This window comes from Vicugna pacos, chromosome 7 (genome assembly GCF_048564905.1).
Source record: "Vicugna pacos chromosome 7, VicPac4, whole genome shotgun sequence".
NCBI classification, from domain to species: Eukaryota; Metazoa; Chordata; class Mammalia; order Artiodactyla; family Camelidae; genus Vicugna; species Vicugna pacos.
In genome coordinates, this window is record NC_132993.1 from 71,683,317 (window position 1) to 71,701,161 (window position 17,845).

Sequence of the window (17,845 nt, forward strand, 5' to 3'; positions counted from 1 at the left end):
TCCTCTGTAATCAAATGCTTGTCCTAGTTCAGACAAAAAGAGTATTGCTCCAGAATGGCTGCCCTGAATGCTTTCAAAACCTTGATGACCATACTTTACCCCTTAGAATGGTGAGTGCACAATTGCTGGTTAGATTAAGAGAGTAAGGCAGCCTCAGGCACAATGCCTTTTATCCAAGTAAAGACTTAGGAAACTCTGAACCAACTTGCACCAAGTTGGAAGGAACCAACACTAGTGAAATTGTAGAGCAAAGAATACACAGAATTTAGGGTCAGCCAAGGTCACAGCCATTTTCAGTCAAAGTTCAATATGGGTCATGGTGGATGACAAGGCCAAAACCTATAAAATAGGGTCATCAGGAGAGAGAAAATAGAACCAGCTTTGAGCACCAATGATCTTTCAAATAAAATCCCTCGGGTGATGGTGTTTTATAGCTCCTTTATTCCTTGTTATAGATACAGGCCTTTAATACAAATTTGTATCATGACACAATTATTTGCCAGGCAGTGTTGTAGAACCAGGCATATAACATGAAAACTAACAACAAAAAGGCAAAAATCCCTGCCTTGAGGAATAATAAGTTCTATAGGGGGAATTTAGACAATAAACAATTAAAGAAACCCTCTAGTATATCAAATAATGATAAGACCTAGGACTTTTAAAAGGGCAGAGAGGAGAGATAGGGGATGTGGAAGCTGGATATTGCAATGTTAAATGTGTGGTCATGGGAAGCCTTACTGAAGGTGTGATATTTGAACAAGGGCTTGAATGTGATGAGGAATGGCACCATGGTATTATTTGGGAGAATAGAATTCCAGAGTGAGGGACCAGGAATCCCTAAGCTAGAGTGTAGCAGGATTGTTCAAGAAACAATACCATCACTAATGGAGCTATACTGGAATGAGAAAAAGAAAGAGTGGGAAGAAATGAGATCAGTGTCAGATGACAGACAACTTAGTAAATCATTGACAGGCTTTTATTTACAGTAAAATGAAAAAACTGCTCAAGATTTTTGAGCACACGAGGGATATCATTTGACTTTTGATTTAAAAATATCATCTGGTTGGGTTTGGCTGGGATCACAGCCCTGGGATAGGAAGAGGATGGGGGAGAGGAGATTGAAGCCTCAAGACAGGCTACTAACTAATAACCCAGGTGCGATGAAGTGGCTTGCAAAGGGATGATAGAGGTGGAGGTAGCAAAAAGTGGTGTGATTCTGGATAGGGCTCACAGAATCTGCTGACAGATTACATGTAGGGATGTTAGAGAAATAGAGGACTCAAAAATAAGCCAAGTTTTCACAACAGAGCTTTAGAAATACGTACATGTCATTTCCTGAGAAAGAGAAGACTGTGGAAGGGGCAGATTTGTTGGGAGAAAGATGACGTTTATAGTACCTGTAGAATATTCAAGAGGAGGTGTTGAGTAGGCAGTTAGAAACATGAATCTGGAGTAGGGAGAAGTGACTTGAGCTGGATAGTTTCAAAGTCTTTTGTATTTAAATGCCTGAGGCACGAAGACAATCCCACTCTTGAAACCAGGAGTCTCTAATACCTGTGTCAAAGACTCATGTTCCACCATGTTATTTTAAGGTTTAGTCAGGAGGTCTGTGGCCTGTTTTTATTTCTACATGGAATTTCCGGACCTCATTTTCCTGAGATCTTCTGTCTGCCCTGGGCTGGAGTTCTGAACTTGGACACAAAGTGTGAGGGAAGCTAATTGCAAATAACCACAAATAAAAAATGATTTTTGTGGCCACTTGTGGTATTTTTGACCATATTTGTTTTGCACTCACAGTTATGATAGCAGTAACTTTTTAAAATTATTACTGTAACTCTGTATTTGTATAATGGAATACTACTCAGCCATAAAAAGAATGAAATAACATCATTTGCAGCAACATGGACCTACAGATTATCATTCTAAGTTAAGTAAGCCAGGAAGAGAAATAAAAATACCATATGATATTACTTATATGTAGAATATAAAAAAGGGACACAAATGAACTTATTTATAAAACAGAGACAGACTCACAGACATAGAAAACAAACTTACGGTTACCAGTGGGGAAAGGAGTGGGGAAGGATAAATTGGGAGTTTGAGATTTGCAGATACTAACTACTATATATAAAACTGATAAACAACAAGTTTCTACTGTATAGCACAGGGACCTATATTCAATATCTTGCAGTAAGTAACCTATAATGAAAAATACTATGAGAAGGAATATATGTATGTATATGTATGACTAAAACATTATGTTGTACACCAGAAATTGATACAGCATTGTAAACTGACTATTCTTTAACAATTTTTTTAATTATTAACATAAATGTTGGTAAGGCAGTAATTTTTTCTTGGTAAGCAGCTCTAAAAAATGGCATCTCTAACACCTGGACTACAATCTTCAATCTATTAAACAGACTTAGTGCTGAAAGTAGCTGAAATACTACACTTGCTAAGAAAGAAAGTGATGTAGGGACCACAGAGTGAACCTTACCATAGTCTTATAAGCATACCAGCCTCCTCTATGACATGAAGAAACTGGAGATTAGTACTCCTTCCCTGAAAAAGTTTCAGACATTGACTTTGGCGAACAAGCATTTTTATTTAACAAACAAGAACTAATTCTCAAGTAACAGTCCATGCTATATATAGGTTATCATTGCATACCTAAGATATATTTTACATTATAGAAGTTTCTGCTGAAATATGAGTTAACTCCTTTACTCTCATATTCTCCCACCTATTACAGCCCCAGTTATCCTTTCTAAAATATATACTTAAACATAGATTCCATGTTGTCATCCTAATACCATAGATCATGATTTTACTCATATGCTTGTAATAAACAAACAACTGACACTTTCTTGAAATTATTTAATGGTACATATTGTGCCTTGTGTCATGGGTTTTCTGCTAGAACTAATAAATGAATTGAGTCAAGTTGCATGGTACAAAATCAATATACAAAAATCTGTTGTGTTTCTGTACACTAATAACAAACTAGCAGAAAGAGAAATTAAGGAAACAATTCAATTTGCATCAAAAAGAATAAAATACCTAGGAATAAATTTAACCAAAGAGGTAAAAAAAACAGTACTCTGAAAACTACAGAACATGGATTAAATAAATTCAAGAAGACACAAAGAAATGCAAAGATATTTGATGCTCATGGATTATAACAATTAATATTGTTAAAATGTTCATACTATGCAAAGCAATCTACAGATTCAAAGTAATCCCTATCAAAATTCCAATAAAATTTTTCATAGAAATAGAACAAACAATCCTAAAATTTGTGTGAAACCACAAAGACCCTGAATATCCAAAGAAATCTTGAGAAAGAAGAAAAAAGCTGGTGGCATCATGGACCCTGATTTTCAGCTGTACTATGAAGCTATAGTAATCAAAACAGTATGGTATTGGTATAAAAACAGGCCCATAGATCAATGAAACAAAACAGAGAACCCAGAAATAAACCCACACACACACACACACACACACACACAATCAATTAACTTATGATAAAGGAGCCAAGACTATACAATGTGAAAAGGATAGTCTCTTCAATAAATGATAATGGAAAAACTGGACAGCCACATGCAAAAGAAGTATAACTAGACTACTGTCTTACACCATACACAAAAATTTAGTCAACATGGTTTGAAGACATGAATGTAAGACCTAAAACCATAAAACTCCTGAAAGAAAACATAGGCAGTAATCTCCTTGATGAGATTTGATGACGAGTTTTCAGATCTGACTCCAAGAGCGAAAACAAACAATAGCAAAAATAAACAAGTGGGACTACATCAAACTAAAAAGCTTCTGCACAGCAAAGGAATCTGTCAACAAAATGAAAAGGCAACCTTCTGAATGGGAGAAAATATTTGTAAGACATGTATCCAACAAGGGGTTATTATCCAAAATGTATACAGAACTTATACAACTCAATAACAAAAATGTAAATAATTTGATTGAAAAATAATCAGAAGATCTGAATAGAAATTTTCCAAAGAGTCATGCAGATGGCCAAGAGGCTAATGAAAAGATGCTCAACATCACTAATCATTAGGGAAATGCAAATCGAATCCACAATGAGGTCTCATCTCACACCTATTAGAATGGCTGTTATCAAAAAGTCAAAAAATAACAAGTGTTAATCAAGGATGTGAAGAAAAGGGAACCCTTGTGCACTGTTGATGTCAATGTAAATTGGTATAGCCACTATGGAAAACAGTATGAACGTTCCTCAAAAAATTAAAAATAGAACTACCATTGCAATCCAGCAATTCTACTTCTGGGTATTTATCCAGAGAAAATAAAAATCCTAATTCAAAAACATATGTAATCCCCCATGCTCATTGCAGCATTATTTTCAATAACAAATATGTAGAAACAAGTCAAGCGTACATCAATGGATGACTGAATAAAGATTTGGTGTATATATAGATATATGTACCACCTAAACACGATGGAATACTCTTCAGCCGTAAAAAGATGGAACCTTGCCATTTGTGACAACATGGCTGGAGGGCATTATGCTAACTAAAATAAATCAGACAGAGAAAGACATATACTGTGTAATCTCACTTATATGTGGAATTTAAATTTAAAAAAACAAGCTCAGAGATACAGAAAACAAATTTGTGGTTGCCACAGGTAGGGGCGCGGTAGTGGGAGAAATGGGCAAAAGTAGGTCAAAATGTGCAAACCTTCAGGTATAAAGTAATTAAGTCATGGATGTGTAAGGTACAGCATAGTTACTGCTTAATAATACTGTATTTCATATTTGAAAGTTGCTAGGAGAGTAAATCTTTAAACTCCTTACCACAAGGGAAAAAAAACTTTTGTAACTACGTAACAGATGTTACCTAGACTTATAATGGTGATCATATTGCAATATATACAAATATCAAATTGTACACCTGGAACTAACGTGTTATATGTCAATAATACCACAATTTTTTTAAAAGTGCAAACAAGAAAAAAATATGTATCATAGGCTGAAAAAGAAAATAACAATGATTTAAAGAGCTATCTTGAAATCTCTGACAATGTCTTAATTCTATCACAGAGAGCCAGAAAACACCATAAATATATATCCATTCTAACAGATGTGAGGTAGTATTTATTTTCTTTAGAGATTAAATAGTAATAGTGAAAATGATCATTTGAATTATTTTTCATTTTCTTTAATACTGTTAACTTACCTGGTTATATTTCAGTTGTACTATCTAACTGGAACACAAAGATCATGTAGAGGAATACAGAGGAAGGAAAAACAGAAATATGTCCTTTGTATGGAAACAGAGAAGTACAGTTATACTTGGAAATCAGTGATGGCTATACTTTGACATAACAAGGTTGCTAAGTATCATTGGCTCAGCAGTTTCTCTTTTTTAGAAGACATTTGTAAAAAGAAAAACAGAAAGACGTTTATTCATAGTGAACAAGAAAAGCATTTTTTTCTCTTCATCCTCAAGTATCAAATATTTGTGCATTTGTATCAAATATTGCAGTTTCATCTCAAATGTTATTTATTCTGGATTCAGACATGTAGTTGAAAACTTTCTTTAAGACAAGATAATCAGTACGGCCTTCAAGTAAATACCTGCTTTTTACACAAGAAGAAAGTGATTTCATTGTTTATGCAAAGAATAGACTATAATGGAGGAAACATGAGCAGCTTGAGCCAAATCCTGAGTCCTACATGCACTATAACATGACCCTGCCTACCAGTGTGCTTTCAGGATGCTGTATGAATGCCTCAAAAGGAATCTACACATACAGAAAGCTCAGATGGATGCCTTGTTGTTCTTTATCATTTAAGCTATAACAATATTTTCCTGTATTTGAATGTCTGGAAGCTATGTGATACTACAAATTCAGATTGCCCAGTTTGAGGATTCCTGTACTTGAGTAAACAATAACATAGTGCTGATCACAGGACAGTAAATTTAAACATTGTGATTAATATTGCTTGTCTAGATGGCTGAAAATGACAAGTTCAGCCTTAAAAACTGTCACACACTTTTCATATAATATATACTCACAAGCTGGCTGATAGTAAATAATACTGTGACTTCAAAATATACAAAACACAATGCAATGAAAACCTGACATAGGAGCTATTCTAAAGTACAATATTAATCATAATTTCTGAGACAAGAGTGACTTCCACTAGTTTGTGTGGTTGGAAAGAAATACACAATTGAATAAAGATCATGTGACTTTGGGGGAAAAATAATACTTAAACAGCACAAAATTTGTACCTATATTTTCATAAATAGATGTGTATAATCCATTGATTATATAAACTATTAACTATTTACCGTAAACTTACAATGATTTTTTTCACTGTCAATGACTATGAGCTTAGTTTTCCATTTCCTACTTAACTGCAGTCACTAAGAACCCACCTTGGAAACTGTGAAGTAGCAGCTGTAACTAAGAAACAGTGAGCTTAAGTCCTTTCTCTGTATTAATAAAAGGAAAAAAATTTTTGTTAATTTTATAATCCCAGTGTGATTTTAACATTTCTCTTGTTCCTACTGAGTATTTTATCATTAAGGGTAAAAATATTGAGACTTAACTAACTCAGTTAAGTGGTGTGCTCATCTATATATACTTTTCAGCATTGATAATAAACAGTTTATTCCTGTACTCTCATATGTAAAGAATGTTCCCTTCCTTCTCTCTCAAAACAATGTTCATATCCACAATTCACTGCTAACAGATTTTTCAGTTTCTCTGTTTTGATTTGTTGCACTATGCAGTACAATTAAAGCTAATATATAAGTAAATCTAAGATTCAAGAAATTTAATGGTTTGCAAATAATTTTATACTTTTATTTAGTGATGACCAACTTACAAAGAATGTAACTAAAATTTTGTAATGTTTAAGTTGGTAATATATAACAACTAAATGCACTGAGTGAACCTTGATTGGATTCTGAATAAACTAGAAAAATTCACAAGGAATATTCTGGGAACAAGTAGTGAAATTTTAATAGGAAATATGTATTATATTACATTATTAAATAAATTTATATCTTTAGTAAGATAATGACGTTGTTTCATAGAGAAATTACTTATTCTTAGAAGATACATACACTTAAGGGTAAAACATTATGTCTGCAACTTTTCTAAAGATTTTCATGTGTGTGCATACAAAACATATACATGACATATACTTGCATATAAGATAAAAATAAATATGACAAAATACAACAATTTATTATTCTAGATATAAGATCATTGTACTCATATATCCACTTTTTTAGTCTTGAAAATTTTCAAAATAAAAACTTGAAGGAAAATGCTTATTCTAGTAAATGAACAATTTTGCTTACCTTTATATTAAATATCCACATTGTCTCTATCACTTGTCCTGGAAACTTTTTAATATAGCTGGAAAGGAATAAAAAAAGTGTTGACTTTTGTAAGAAAGGTGTATTTATTTAAGAAAAAATTATAAGGAGGGAGGTGCTAGTGAGTTTATACTTTGGGGGTTATCATCTAAACTAAAAATTTGCAGTATTAATTTGGAATTTAACATTTACCCAGGAAGGGCAATTAATAGGAGGTTTATCTATCCCAAATGGTAGATGGGGAGAGTCTGAATGAATCTGGATTGAAAACAAGGTTAAGTACCCACACTATCTTTGAAGCATTGAACAAGAAATGTCAGATAATCAGATCCCTTTTCTTTATGAAAGCTTAGGCAGTCAAAAGACTGCAAAATTTAAAATGTGGTCTTTTAAATGCGGTATAATTGGCAGTGATTTTAAGTCACTTTTATATATTTCTGCCCATTTATAGGAGGAGCCGAAGACAAGATGTGAGACATGGAAATCCACTGACTCAATGCAGAGGATTTAATCTAAAAGGTATGGAAAGTGAGCAATGGTCAAACTTGGTAAAGAGTAGCAGCGCTCTATAGCATATTTCAGTAAGGAAAACCTCATAGAAGATTTAAAGTATGTCATTTTAAAGGAAAATTCACTGTAAAAATTAGTGGTATTCATATATTATAAATAAAACTTAAATGTTATTTGTATGTATACCAAGAGTTTTGAGAAACAAAAGTTGGGTAACACAGATATCTTGGGAATGTTAGTAGGTAAGTCTTTGACACAGATAGTAATTACAGATTTTCTTAGCTGTTATTTTCTTTCTGAAGACAAAAAATGTACTTTCTGTTTCCCACTGAAGAAAAAGTAACATGTTGTTTGTTTTTTACTGTGATAAATTACATAACAATTTACTATTTTGACATTTTAAGGTGTACAGTTCTGTGGTATTAAGTACATTCACAGTGTTGTGCAGCCAGCCCCACCATCCATCTCCAGAACTTTTTCATCATCCCAAGCTAAACTCCATATCCATTAAATGTCCTACTTTCCCCAGCTTCTGGTAACCACTGTTTTACTTTCTGTCTCTATGAGTCTCAGTACTCTAGATACCATATGTAAGTGGAATCATACAGTATTTGTCCTTTTGTAACTGGCTTCTTTCACTTAGACTAATGTCTTCTTCAGGGTTCATTCATGTTGTAATGTGTCAGGATTTCTTTTCCTGTTTGGGTCTGAAACATAGTCCATTCATTGTATGTATGTATTGCATTTTGCTTATCCATTCATCCATGGATGAACACTTGCACTCTTTACAGCTTTTGGCTATTGTAAATAATCCTGCTCTGTACATGGGTGTACTATAGTGCCTTGGTTTCACAATTTACAACCATTCTATATACTTTTGGCAGTCCTGCCTTGTGTTTTACAATTAATCTAATTCCTTTCTTCCCATCCTGACATGGAGATATTAGGTTATTACACTTTTCCCACAGATACTCTCCCCCCATCTCCACCCTACCAACAGAGGTACCTCTAGACAGACCTCCCTCCTGGCTCACCAAGGTGCTACACAGGAGCTGTTGTTAATAGTTAACACAGAGACTCTTATTGCTAATCTTTGTGAATCGGGGCAATTTTTTTTAAAGAATGACATTCTTGTTATTAACTACACTAATGACAATAAGAAAATTAAGACACATTTTGCTTAATGTTTCCATACATCTAATTGAGGGAATAAATCCACATTACTATTTCTCTGTTTACTGAGTATTTTATAAATCTGTGTGTCAGTTTCTATTAATAATAGTAGTAGTCATAGTGGTAAGAGAATTGGCAGCAGAGGCAATGATGAACAAACACTGATGTTGATTTTGTGTCAGAACTTGAGCTAAGTGTTTTTTATGGATTATCTCACTTAATGCTCAAGAAATTGTACCAAAATAGGGTCTGTTAACTATTCCCACTTTATGAATGAGGATTCTGTCCATGTCTGAGCTACCACATTATTATACTAAATACTCTTTCTAATTTAAGAATTTTGGCAAAGAATGTCTGAAAATATCTGTTCTAGAACCGTATAAAACTGAGACACAGAGAGATTAAATAACTTGTCTCAATTTATGCAGCCAGTAGTGGTCAAGTCAGGATTTTACGTCGGGTATCTGATTTCAAACTGTTTCTCAGCCATTACATCTCACTGCAACCAAACCTTGCTTTCTGCCTTTTCCCAGTGTTTCCGAATTTCATCTATACCATATTGAGTATGAAGTTTGGGAGTGAAATGAACCTGGCTTCAGTATTTCTTGGCACTTACTAACTCTTTAAGATATATTTCTTCATAATTCACATCCTTAATTTGTTCAGCTATGAAAAGCTGAGAAAATCTAATTCACAAGAATGTTGTAATAATTAAATGTTTAAGGTAATATTAAGTGCATTCTTTGGTATAGTGTTAATTCTTGAACAGACATTGATTCCCCTGTATCTTTCTCTCCTTCCCTTTAGATTAAAGAAACCAGGTAAACAATGTAATAGTCTGCTTATTAAATGATTAAGACTGCCTTTGGGGTTGCCCCATTTATATAGGAGAATATGCTCCAAATCCCATTGTTTCGCTCTTGTTCTCTCTGCTTTCATTTTTGCTCTTCAGCATATAGAAATGCAGCTGAAATTGTTCAGTATGGAGTGAAAAATAACACCACTTTCCTTGAGTGTGCCCCCAAGTCTCCACAGGCATCTATCAAGTGGTTGTTACAGAAAGACAAAGACAGGAGGAAAGAGGTGAGTAACACAGCACAGCAGCAATCAATCAGTCGGAGCTTTGGAAAGAGCATTAAGTCACCGTCCCTCCGTGAGGTTCAGATCAAACAAAAAAGGACAGACATGAGCATCCTTTAGTGTCTTTGGGATGACAAGTGCCACCTTCTTTAAACTCCTTTGTCCATGGAGTTGATGGACTAATTAGAAATTCTCTCTGCCTGCTCACCTCTATAACACAGTGATTAAAACTGGTGCTTAGGCACTCAAATGGGGGTATTGATGTGAGGCAGCATTTGTAAAAGAAACAAGATGTGGGCAAATCCAGAAGCCAAGTTCTCACACAAGAGCACCTTTGTGTGATTCACAAGACAAAAGGGGCTTTAAAAAAAAGTTCAATTTTCCTCAGCAAGAAATTATACTAACTATAACCTTTATGGTAAAGAGCATTTTTCTGCTATGTGGTAATCTGTTTCCATTGCTTTGTTATTCGTAACTCTTGAGGTTTTGTCAGGTAACATGTAGAATCATTATTTATGGAACAATTGCCTTTATTTAGTGATTAGTGAAAAAATACCTAGATTTTCAAATAAAAGGACACTTATATTAACCTTTCACTGATTATAAAGAGCTCCTTTAAAAGGGAAACATTGTAAAACAGCATAAGAGTGAGATACTATAAATAATAAATTCCATAAAATTGATGTCACGTCCTGACAAATGAGAGGATGAGAAGAAAAATATATATGTATATATAAACCCTGAAAGTAGCCTAAAATGCAGCGATATTAACAGTACAACATAAAGTTTGATGAAGTGAAGGGAAAAGTGGGGCCTTCTGCATTTGTGTGTATTCTGTTGTGGGCAGTTTCCATACACATACTATGTTAGTAAGGTCTATATAGAATGGATACAGTCCCTAACTATAGAACACAGACATTGCATCAGAGTTACTGAAATAGATGTTGAGTCTTTATGAGAAAATATTTTCCAACTCTCAGACCTGCCTATCCAAAGATGTTATAGCTGTTTAGGAAATTTTGTGTCCCCTGCCACTAGAATATTAAACCATAGGCTGATGACCACTTGCATAAGATGAGACTTAACTATCTGGAAGAAAGATGAGTTAGATGGACTTCGGGCCCCTTCTTGCCCCAGAATTCTATGGTACTAAATTTTTTTTAAATTTGTACATTAATAAAGAAATACTGAGACCTATTTTTTTGCTAACAAAGCTGTTGTCAGGTAAGTCTTGAAATGTAAGCAGTGTAATTAATTTTTAACAATTTTGAATGAATATGGAGTATAATAATAATTGCCTTGCAAAGTAATCTGGTATAGATGTCATAATGTCTGATGATGATTATCATACAGAAATGGAGTTCTTAGGTTAGATCATGACATATGGACATGAGCCATCCTACCTGAGAAACTGTATGTATGTATGTATGTATGTATGTATATAAATTGAAAATCCAAAACTTAAATAGGGGATTACTTAACACAGATAAAATGTTTTTATTTTATTCAATGGAAAGTTTCATAGAATAATGTGTAATAAGTGAATATAATTTCTATTATTTAAAATTAAAATTAATGAATATATACAGGATTGAATACATGTCACAGAAATTAACAAGTGAAATTTTAAAAGAAATGTATCATGAATTTCATCCCTTTTATATTTCTAATGTTCTATTTCAGAAGGCTCAGAAATGTGGAGACTCAAATATTACTGTCTTGATTTTTCCTTCAACCTCAAAATAAGAATAATCCCATAATTGAAGATTATGAAAAAATTAACTCTAATATAATCATGAAAATCTATCCTATCCAGAATTTAAACAGAGCACAATTCTATTCATTCTCATGTTAGTTGAATGAACTATTAATGTTTAATTAAATTTTTCTTAATTCTTCCTTAGTAGTTCAGGCAAACATACACTTATTTTTCATATTAATGATTTGTAAATATTGAACTTTCTTAATAAAAGCAAGATAGATGTTAAAAACTTACAGAGAAAAATACAAATAATTTGTACTGAATATCATGAAGTGAAAACTAAAAGCCCTCCTTGCCTCTATGATTCTTATTCTCAATTCTCAGAATACAAAGGCAGCTAAGAAATGTATTTCACCAAATCGCTTCCAGAATTTTCCTATATTCCTCTTTCTTTGTTTCTCTCTTTCTGTCTCTCTCTTTCCCTATCTCCTTCTCTCTCTCTCTCATACACACACACCCCACATACATTTCAGTATCAGTACCTGTGGAGCTACCTTATTTTTCTTAGCTGCATAGTGTCCCACTATGTGACTATACCTTTTAAAGCTATATACTGGTTAGGTCATATCTTGTTTTGTTTTTTTTTCTTTTCAAAAACATCATGAAAATGAATATCTGCATACTTGTAAGAGTATATCTTCTATACAAATTCCTAGAAATAAAATTTCTGCACCGAATGTTATATCCATGTTAATAGATATGTCAAATTGGCCTCCAAATTTTTTCCAATTTTGCACAAATAGAAAAGGCTTTCTTTTCTTTTATTTATGAATGCATTTCTACATTATTTAAACTATTTCAGAGGTACATTTAAACATTAAAAATTAAGTTAACATTAAAAAAATTTTTAATATATTTTAGTCCTTCCTCCTAATCTCTTTTTTCTAGTTCTGTTCTATTGTTTGTATTTCAATACTATATTTCACCTTTTTGTGCTTCTGCATGTGGGTTATTTTTTATCTAAAACAACCTACCTTTGATTTGGATTTCACTAATAAAATATGTATTTGCATAGAAATTTATTATTTAGAAAAAAGGTTCACATGCATTCCTTTATTTTGCTTTGGGTCAAATTTCTTTCTTCTTCAATGAATGAGCATTCCTGAGTGTATACATGTGAAGGAACTCCTTACCACTTAGGTTTTTATGTGTTCATTGACAATACTATAGCTGGAATTATAAAGAAATGGATTTCAAGCATTTAGCTTATATCCAGCAAATGATCTCTTTTCCAGTGTAAGCCTGTAAAGTAATTAAATATTAAGCTGATAGCTTCTTACTACTTTTCCTTGGAAAGTAAAACCACTTAGAGTACTTACAATACAGTAGTTCCAGCTTATTTTTAATCATTCTTTGTATGAAATAATTGGAAAAAGCCCATGATAATGTTCAAAACTCTGCTGCTTATATGATTTTTACTTAGGAGAATATTCAATCATTCATTCATTTAAAAAAAAGGTAAAATTCAACCCTTTAATTGTGGCTTCATGTTTTTTACCTGAAAGTAAATCATTTTGTTACAATAAAAGGCAAGAACTACAAGATGAAATAGATATTTTAAACTATCTGTGAATTTCATTTGTATATGTTGACTGTGATTTACATTCCAAAAGCAACCAAACTCTGGACTTACATGTGGAGAAACTACTTCTGTCCAAAGGGGAATGCACTTTAAGCCATTTTGGGCAGTGTGCAACTTCATCTTCTCTTTAGTAGATTCACTGCCCTTGAGACTAGATCTCCTGTGCTAAAAAGGGCAACGGGACTTACCAAAAATTTGTGTCCACCAAGAAGGAAGCTAATTAGTACTCAGTGCTTTTGCAAAATTTGTGAAAGTCAACAATATCTGTATTGTTGATCATTTCTTTTTAGAAAATACAGAGTTGGGTTTCCGGAACTTTGATGTCTCTCTTTTAGGTCAAGTTGAACGAACGAATCATAGCCACTTCGCAAGGACTCCTTATCCGCTCTGTCCAGGATTCTGACCAAGGACTGTATCACTGTATTGCAACAGAAAACAGCTTCAAGCAGACCATAGCCAAGATCAACTTTAAAGTTTTAGATTCCGAAATGGTGGCTGTTGTGACAGACAAATGGTCTCCATGGACCTGGGCAAGCTCTGTGAGGGCTTTACCCTTCCACCCGAAGGACATCATGGGAGCATTCAGCCACTCAGAAATGCAGATGATTAATCAGTACTGCAAAGACACTCGGCAGCAACATCAACAGGGAGAAGAATCCCAAAAGATGAGAGGGGACTACGGCAAGCTAAAGGCTCTTATCAATAGCCGGAAAAGTAGAAATAGGAGGAATCAGCTGCCAGAGTCATAATCTTTTCTTCCATGGGGCTTATGCTTCCAACGGTAAATGGTCCATCTTCAGTGATCAAATTTTGAGCAGAGAATCTTGTGCTTTACTCACGGGAAGTTCCTGAGAAAGGTGGTTGCTAACTCCTAAAGTGAATGTTACATGAACTGAAATGAGCATGGATTTTTGTGTATGATGCTGACTAGCACTAGACATGTCATGGTCCTCATGGTGCATATAAATATTTAACTTAACCTAGATTTTATTTATATCTTTATTTACCTTTTCTTCAAAATCAATATGACAACTTTAAAAGTAGGATTCTTACATCCCTTAATTGAACGAGGGCCATAACCCGTAATCTTCCTTCCTTGCTTTAAGGATTTAGATTTCTAATTATCAGTTATTTGTATATAAAAATAAATGACAACTTCACAATTTTTACATAGGAAAAGTTGTATAAATGCATGTGACAGAGTAGCTGTCAAAAGAAATGTAGAATAGAAAAAAGACAAAAAAGAGGGAATCTAAAAATTGTATAAGACATGAGTGATTCATAAAAAGATAACATGGCGTTTATATGCTTCCAGTGAAATATATTATTGGTTACTTTTAAGATTGTAAAAATTGTCAGTTGCTGGTATCTGTCATTGATCTCTGTTCCCTTGTTTTAGGAAGATAAAAGGAACCCTCAGCATTAATATCTTTGATTGGAATTACAACACTGAAGCATTTAAGTTTATATTCTTATATTATCATCTTCCAAACAAAAGCACTTTCTTTTTTTTGGAAGTTATTTAAGTTATTCTAGACTCAGAGAATATAATCTTACACAGTTTAATTAATTAATGTGTTTATTTTAATTTTCTAGTCTGTATGGCAAGTTAAACAATATAAGAAAAAAATTTAAATATCAAACTTGTATATGAGGGCTAAAAACTATCAAAATGAAAAAAAGAAAAAACAAAGTACAAAATGCAGTTTTCTTAACAGAGGTTTATTAAAAAGTGACTAGTTTTTAACTTCAGTAATTAATTTCAGTGATTAACTAACTTTTGTTTACTTGCTTGTTTACCAGCCTCAGATATCACACTGATTTTAAGTCACCAATTTATATTTTATGCTCTTTTGTGTGTGCTGGAGAGATGCTCATTTTGTGGAGAAATGAAAATGATTCTGATCTGAACAAAAATAGACATACTTTCTTTTAAAAGAATGTTGGTGCGTTATGTTCACTGGTATATAAATACAAATGTGGTAAGTTTTTGACAAATAAAATAACTATCTTCTAATTGTATGTTTGGATCATTCTATTAGAATAACTTAATATAGAATTTTTTACTCCAAATAACAATTAGATGGGAGAAATATGATATATTTCTTTTAAAAACACAACTTTTGCTTTTTCATCTTATTTACTTTTAAAGACATTTTTGTATTTCCAGGGGCAAACAGAAATTATATCATATGCCTAATTAAAACCTAGTACAAAAGTTTTATTTGTAGTTAACAGCCCATAAAGAAGGTCATCAAGGTAGATGTATTACCTTTTTAAGCACTAAGTGTAAAGCTTCAAGGACTAAAATCATTGTCAAAATGAATGTAATCATTGATCCGAATCTAAGAATATGATTTATTATTTAAGTGGAGGTAAATTACGATATTAAAAGAGGAGAGCTCAATGGGGCAAAAATAGCAGTTACCACACACAACAAATAATGTTTTTTCAAAAAACGCTATTAAGTAAAAGCTATTGTTCTAAATGTGTAAGAATCTAAAGCAGTCTCTAAAACAGTTTGTTATACAAATATTTCTCCTCCACATGGACCAACAAAAATGTGTATAAAGCCAAAACCATCTTCTGTGTTTATGGCCAATCTATTCTATGTACAGAGTTGCAAGTAAAATTGTTTTAGACTCAGAGGATAGGGTAAACTATGCAGGTCCCCTTGCTTCATGTAAACCCAAACTGATAGACAATAAGCATGTTTAGTTTTGTAACATTATTTGTGCTATTTAATACCTTCTACTTTGAACATTATTAGATTGTATATACTTTTATTATTTTCCTTTTAAAATTATAGAAATCCTTCTTGAACAAAACTGCCAAATGTAAAGAAAACTTTCTCAAAAATATTGTTAACATACACTGAATGTTGGTGGTTGATTGGTTGGTTTTATTTTGTGTAGTTTGACAATTCAGTGACTTGATATGTTTTTCATTTGTATTGTACATAAAATTTCCTAGAAATGCACTTTTTTTTTCAGAGTAGGTTTGTGTATAGATTTTAGCATGATGAAACTGTCATTACAGTGAATGTTCACCCTGTGTAAGAAAATGTAGTTAGCACAGTAATATTTAACTGGACAGTGAAGAAATCATGTGCCTGGCAAAATAAAACATGTTGAATTCCCCAAGGATGTCTTTAACTTTCCTTTTTAATGTCGAGTCTTTAGTTGCTTACTAACATGATAGACTCTGTGGACTCATAATGTTTTTTCCCCTAAGTTTTATTTATTTAGTCTTTTGTGTGAAAGGAATCTATGTGGATATTTCCAAATTCAAAACTTCCAGTAGGATATACATGGAAAACTGTCATTGCAGCACTCTCTCTCTCTCCTTTCCCCAAGTCCTGCCCCAGAAGCATTCAATGTTGTCAGTTTCTGTGTGTATTTACATGACATTTTATACACAACAAGCACATTCATATTTGTTTTCTCTTTAAGAGGCATCGCACATCCTTTCCCGTCTGTATTTGCCGTGTTTCTACAGGGAGAAAAAAAGAGTCTAAATGCTTGGGCTTTGGAGCCAGACTGTCAGGATTTGAATCCAAGCTTACTATCTTATCATGGGAAAGGTATCACATCTCTCTCTGCCTTAGTTCTCTGCCCTAGTGCATCCCGGTAGAGTGTTAGGACAGAACATAGCATATAATAAGTATTTAATAAACGTCTTAATATTTTCTTTATTTAGGAAATGACAGATTGCTAGAACAGGAAGGAGCCTTTTAGTTGTGTGCTTTGTCAGGTTTAATGCCAATGGTCTGGGCTGGGGAGCCTGCAGTCAGTGGATCGGATAACACATTACCGAAGGAAATGAGTGGTTATAACAATGAGGGGAAGGAAGTCACAGGGAAAGAAACAACAAAAATTAAAAGTAATCTCAACAAATCTTCCAACCTGATGATTCTGCACCACTCCCTATTTGCTTCATTATTTCTTGGTATCTCCATTGCTTGTATTTCAACTTAACCTTAGTTTAAAATAATTTAAATGTACTTCTTATAATTTGAATGCGTTTCTGATGCTTTATGCCCCCACTTAAGTGAAAAAAAATTTGAGAAAAGAATAATGGTTTCCTATATCTTTTTCTAGCTAAAGTCAAGAGAAACATCGCAGCTTTGTTTCGCAGCACAGTGAAGCCCACTGAAAACTTCAGTCTAGAAAGGAAGTAAGCAAACTAGGTAAAAAGATTACTTAACCAGCAGCATTGAGAATTTCTTTGGATTTTAGGCAATGTGACAAAGCTATGGAAGACTATTGTGGAAAATGATTTTATTTTTTTCTTCAGAGTTTATCCTCTTATCCAACCAGCTTTGTACAGGAATTCAAGCCCCTCTGCAAAATCAAAACCAGT

The 17,845-nt window shown here is 33.3% G+C and overlaps 1 protein-coding gene across 2 annotated transcripts in view; it reads left to right on the forward strand.

Moving 5' to 3' along the window:
* The window catches only part of SEMA3C (semaphorin 3C), a 153,114-nt gene extending 136,488 nt beyond the window's left edge, over positions 1 to 16,626 (forward strand). For both annotated transcript variants that reach the window (XM_006211745.4, XM_072965127.1), the window contains exons 16-18: positions 7,828 to 7,895; positions 10,012 to 10,142; positions 13,819 to 16,626. In XM_006211745.4, the coding sequence (XP_006211807.1) occupies positions 7,828 to 7,895; positions 10,012 to 10,142; positions 13,819 to 14,232 (613 nt within the window). In that variant the 3' untranslated portion in view covers positions 14,233 to 16,626. The remainder of the gene's footprint in view (positions 1 to 7,827; positions 7,896 to 10,011; positions 10,143 to 13,818) is intronic.
* Positions 16,627 to 17,845: the final 1,219 nt, after the last annotated feature.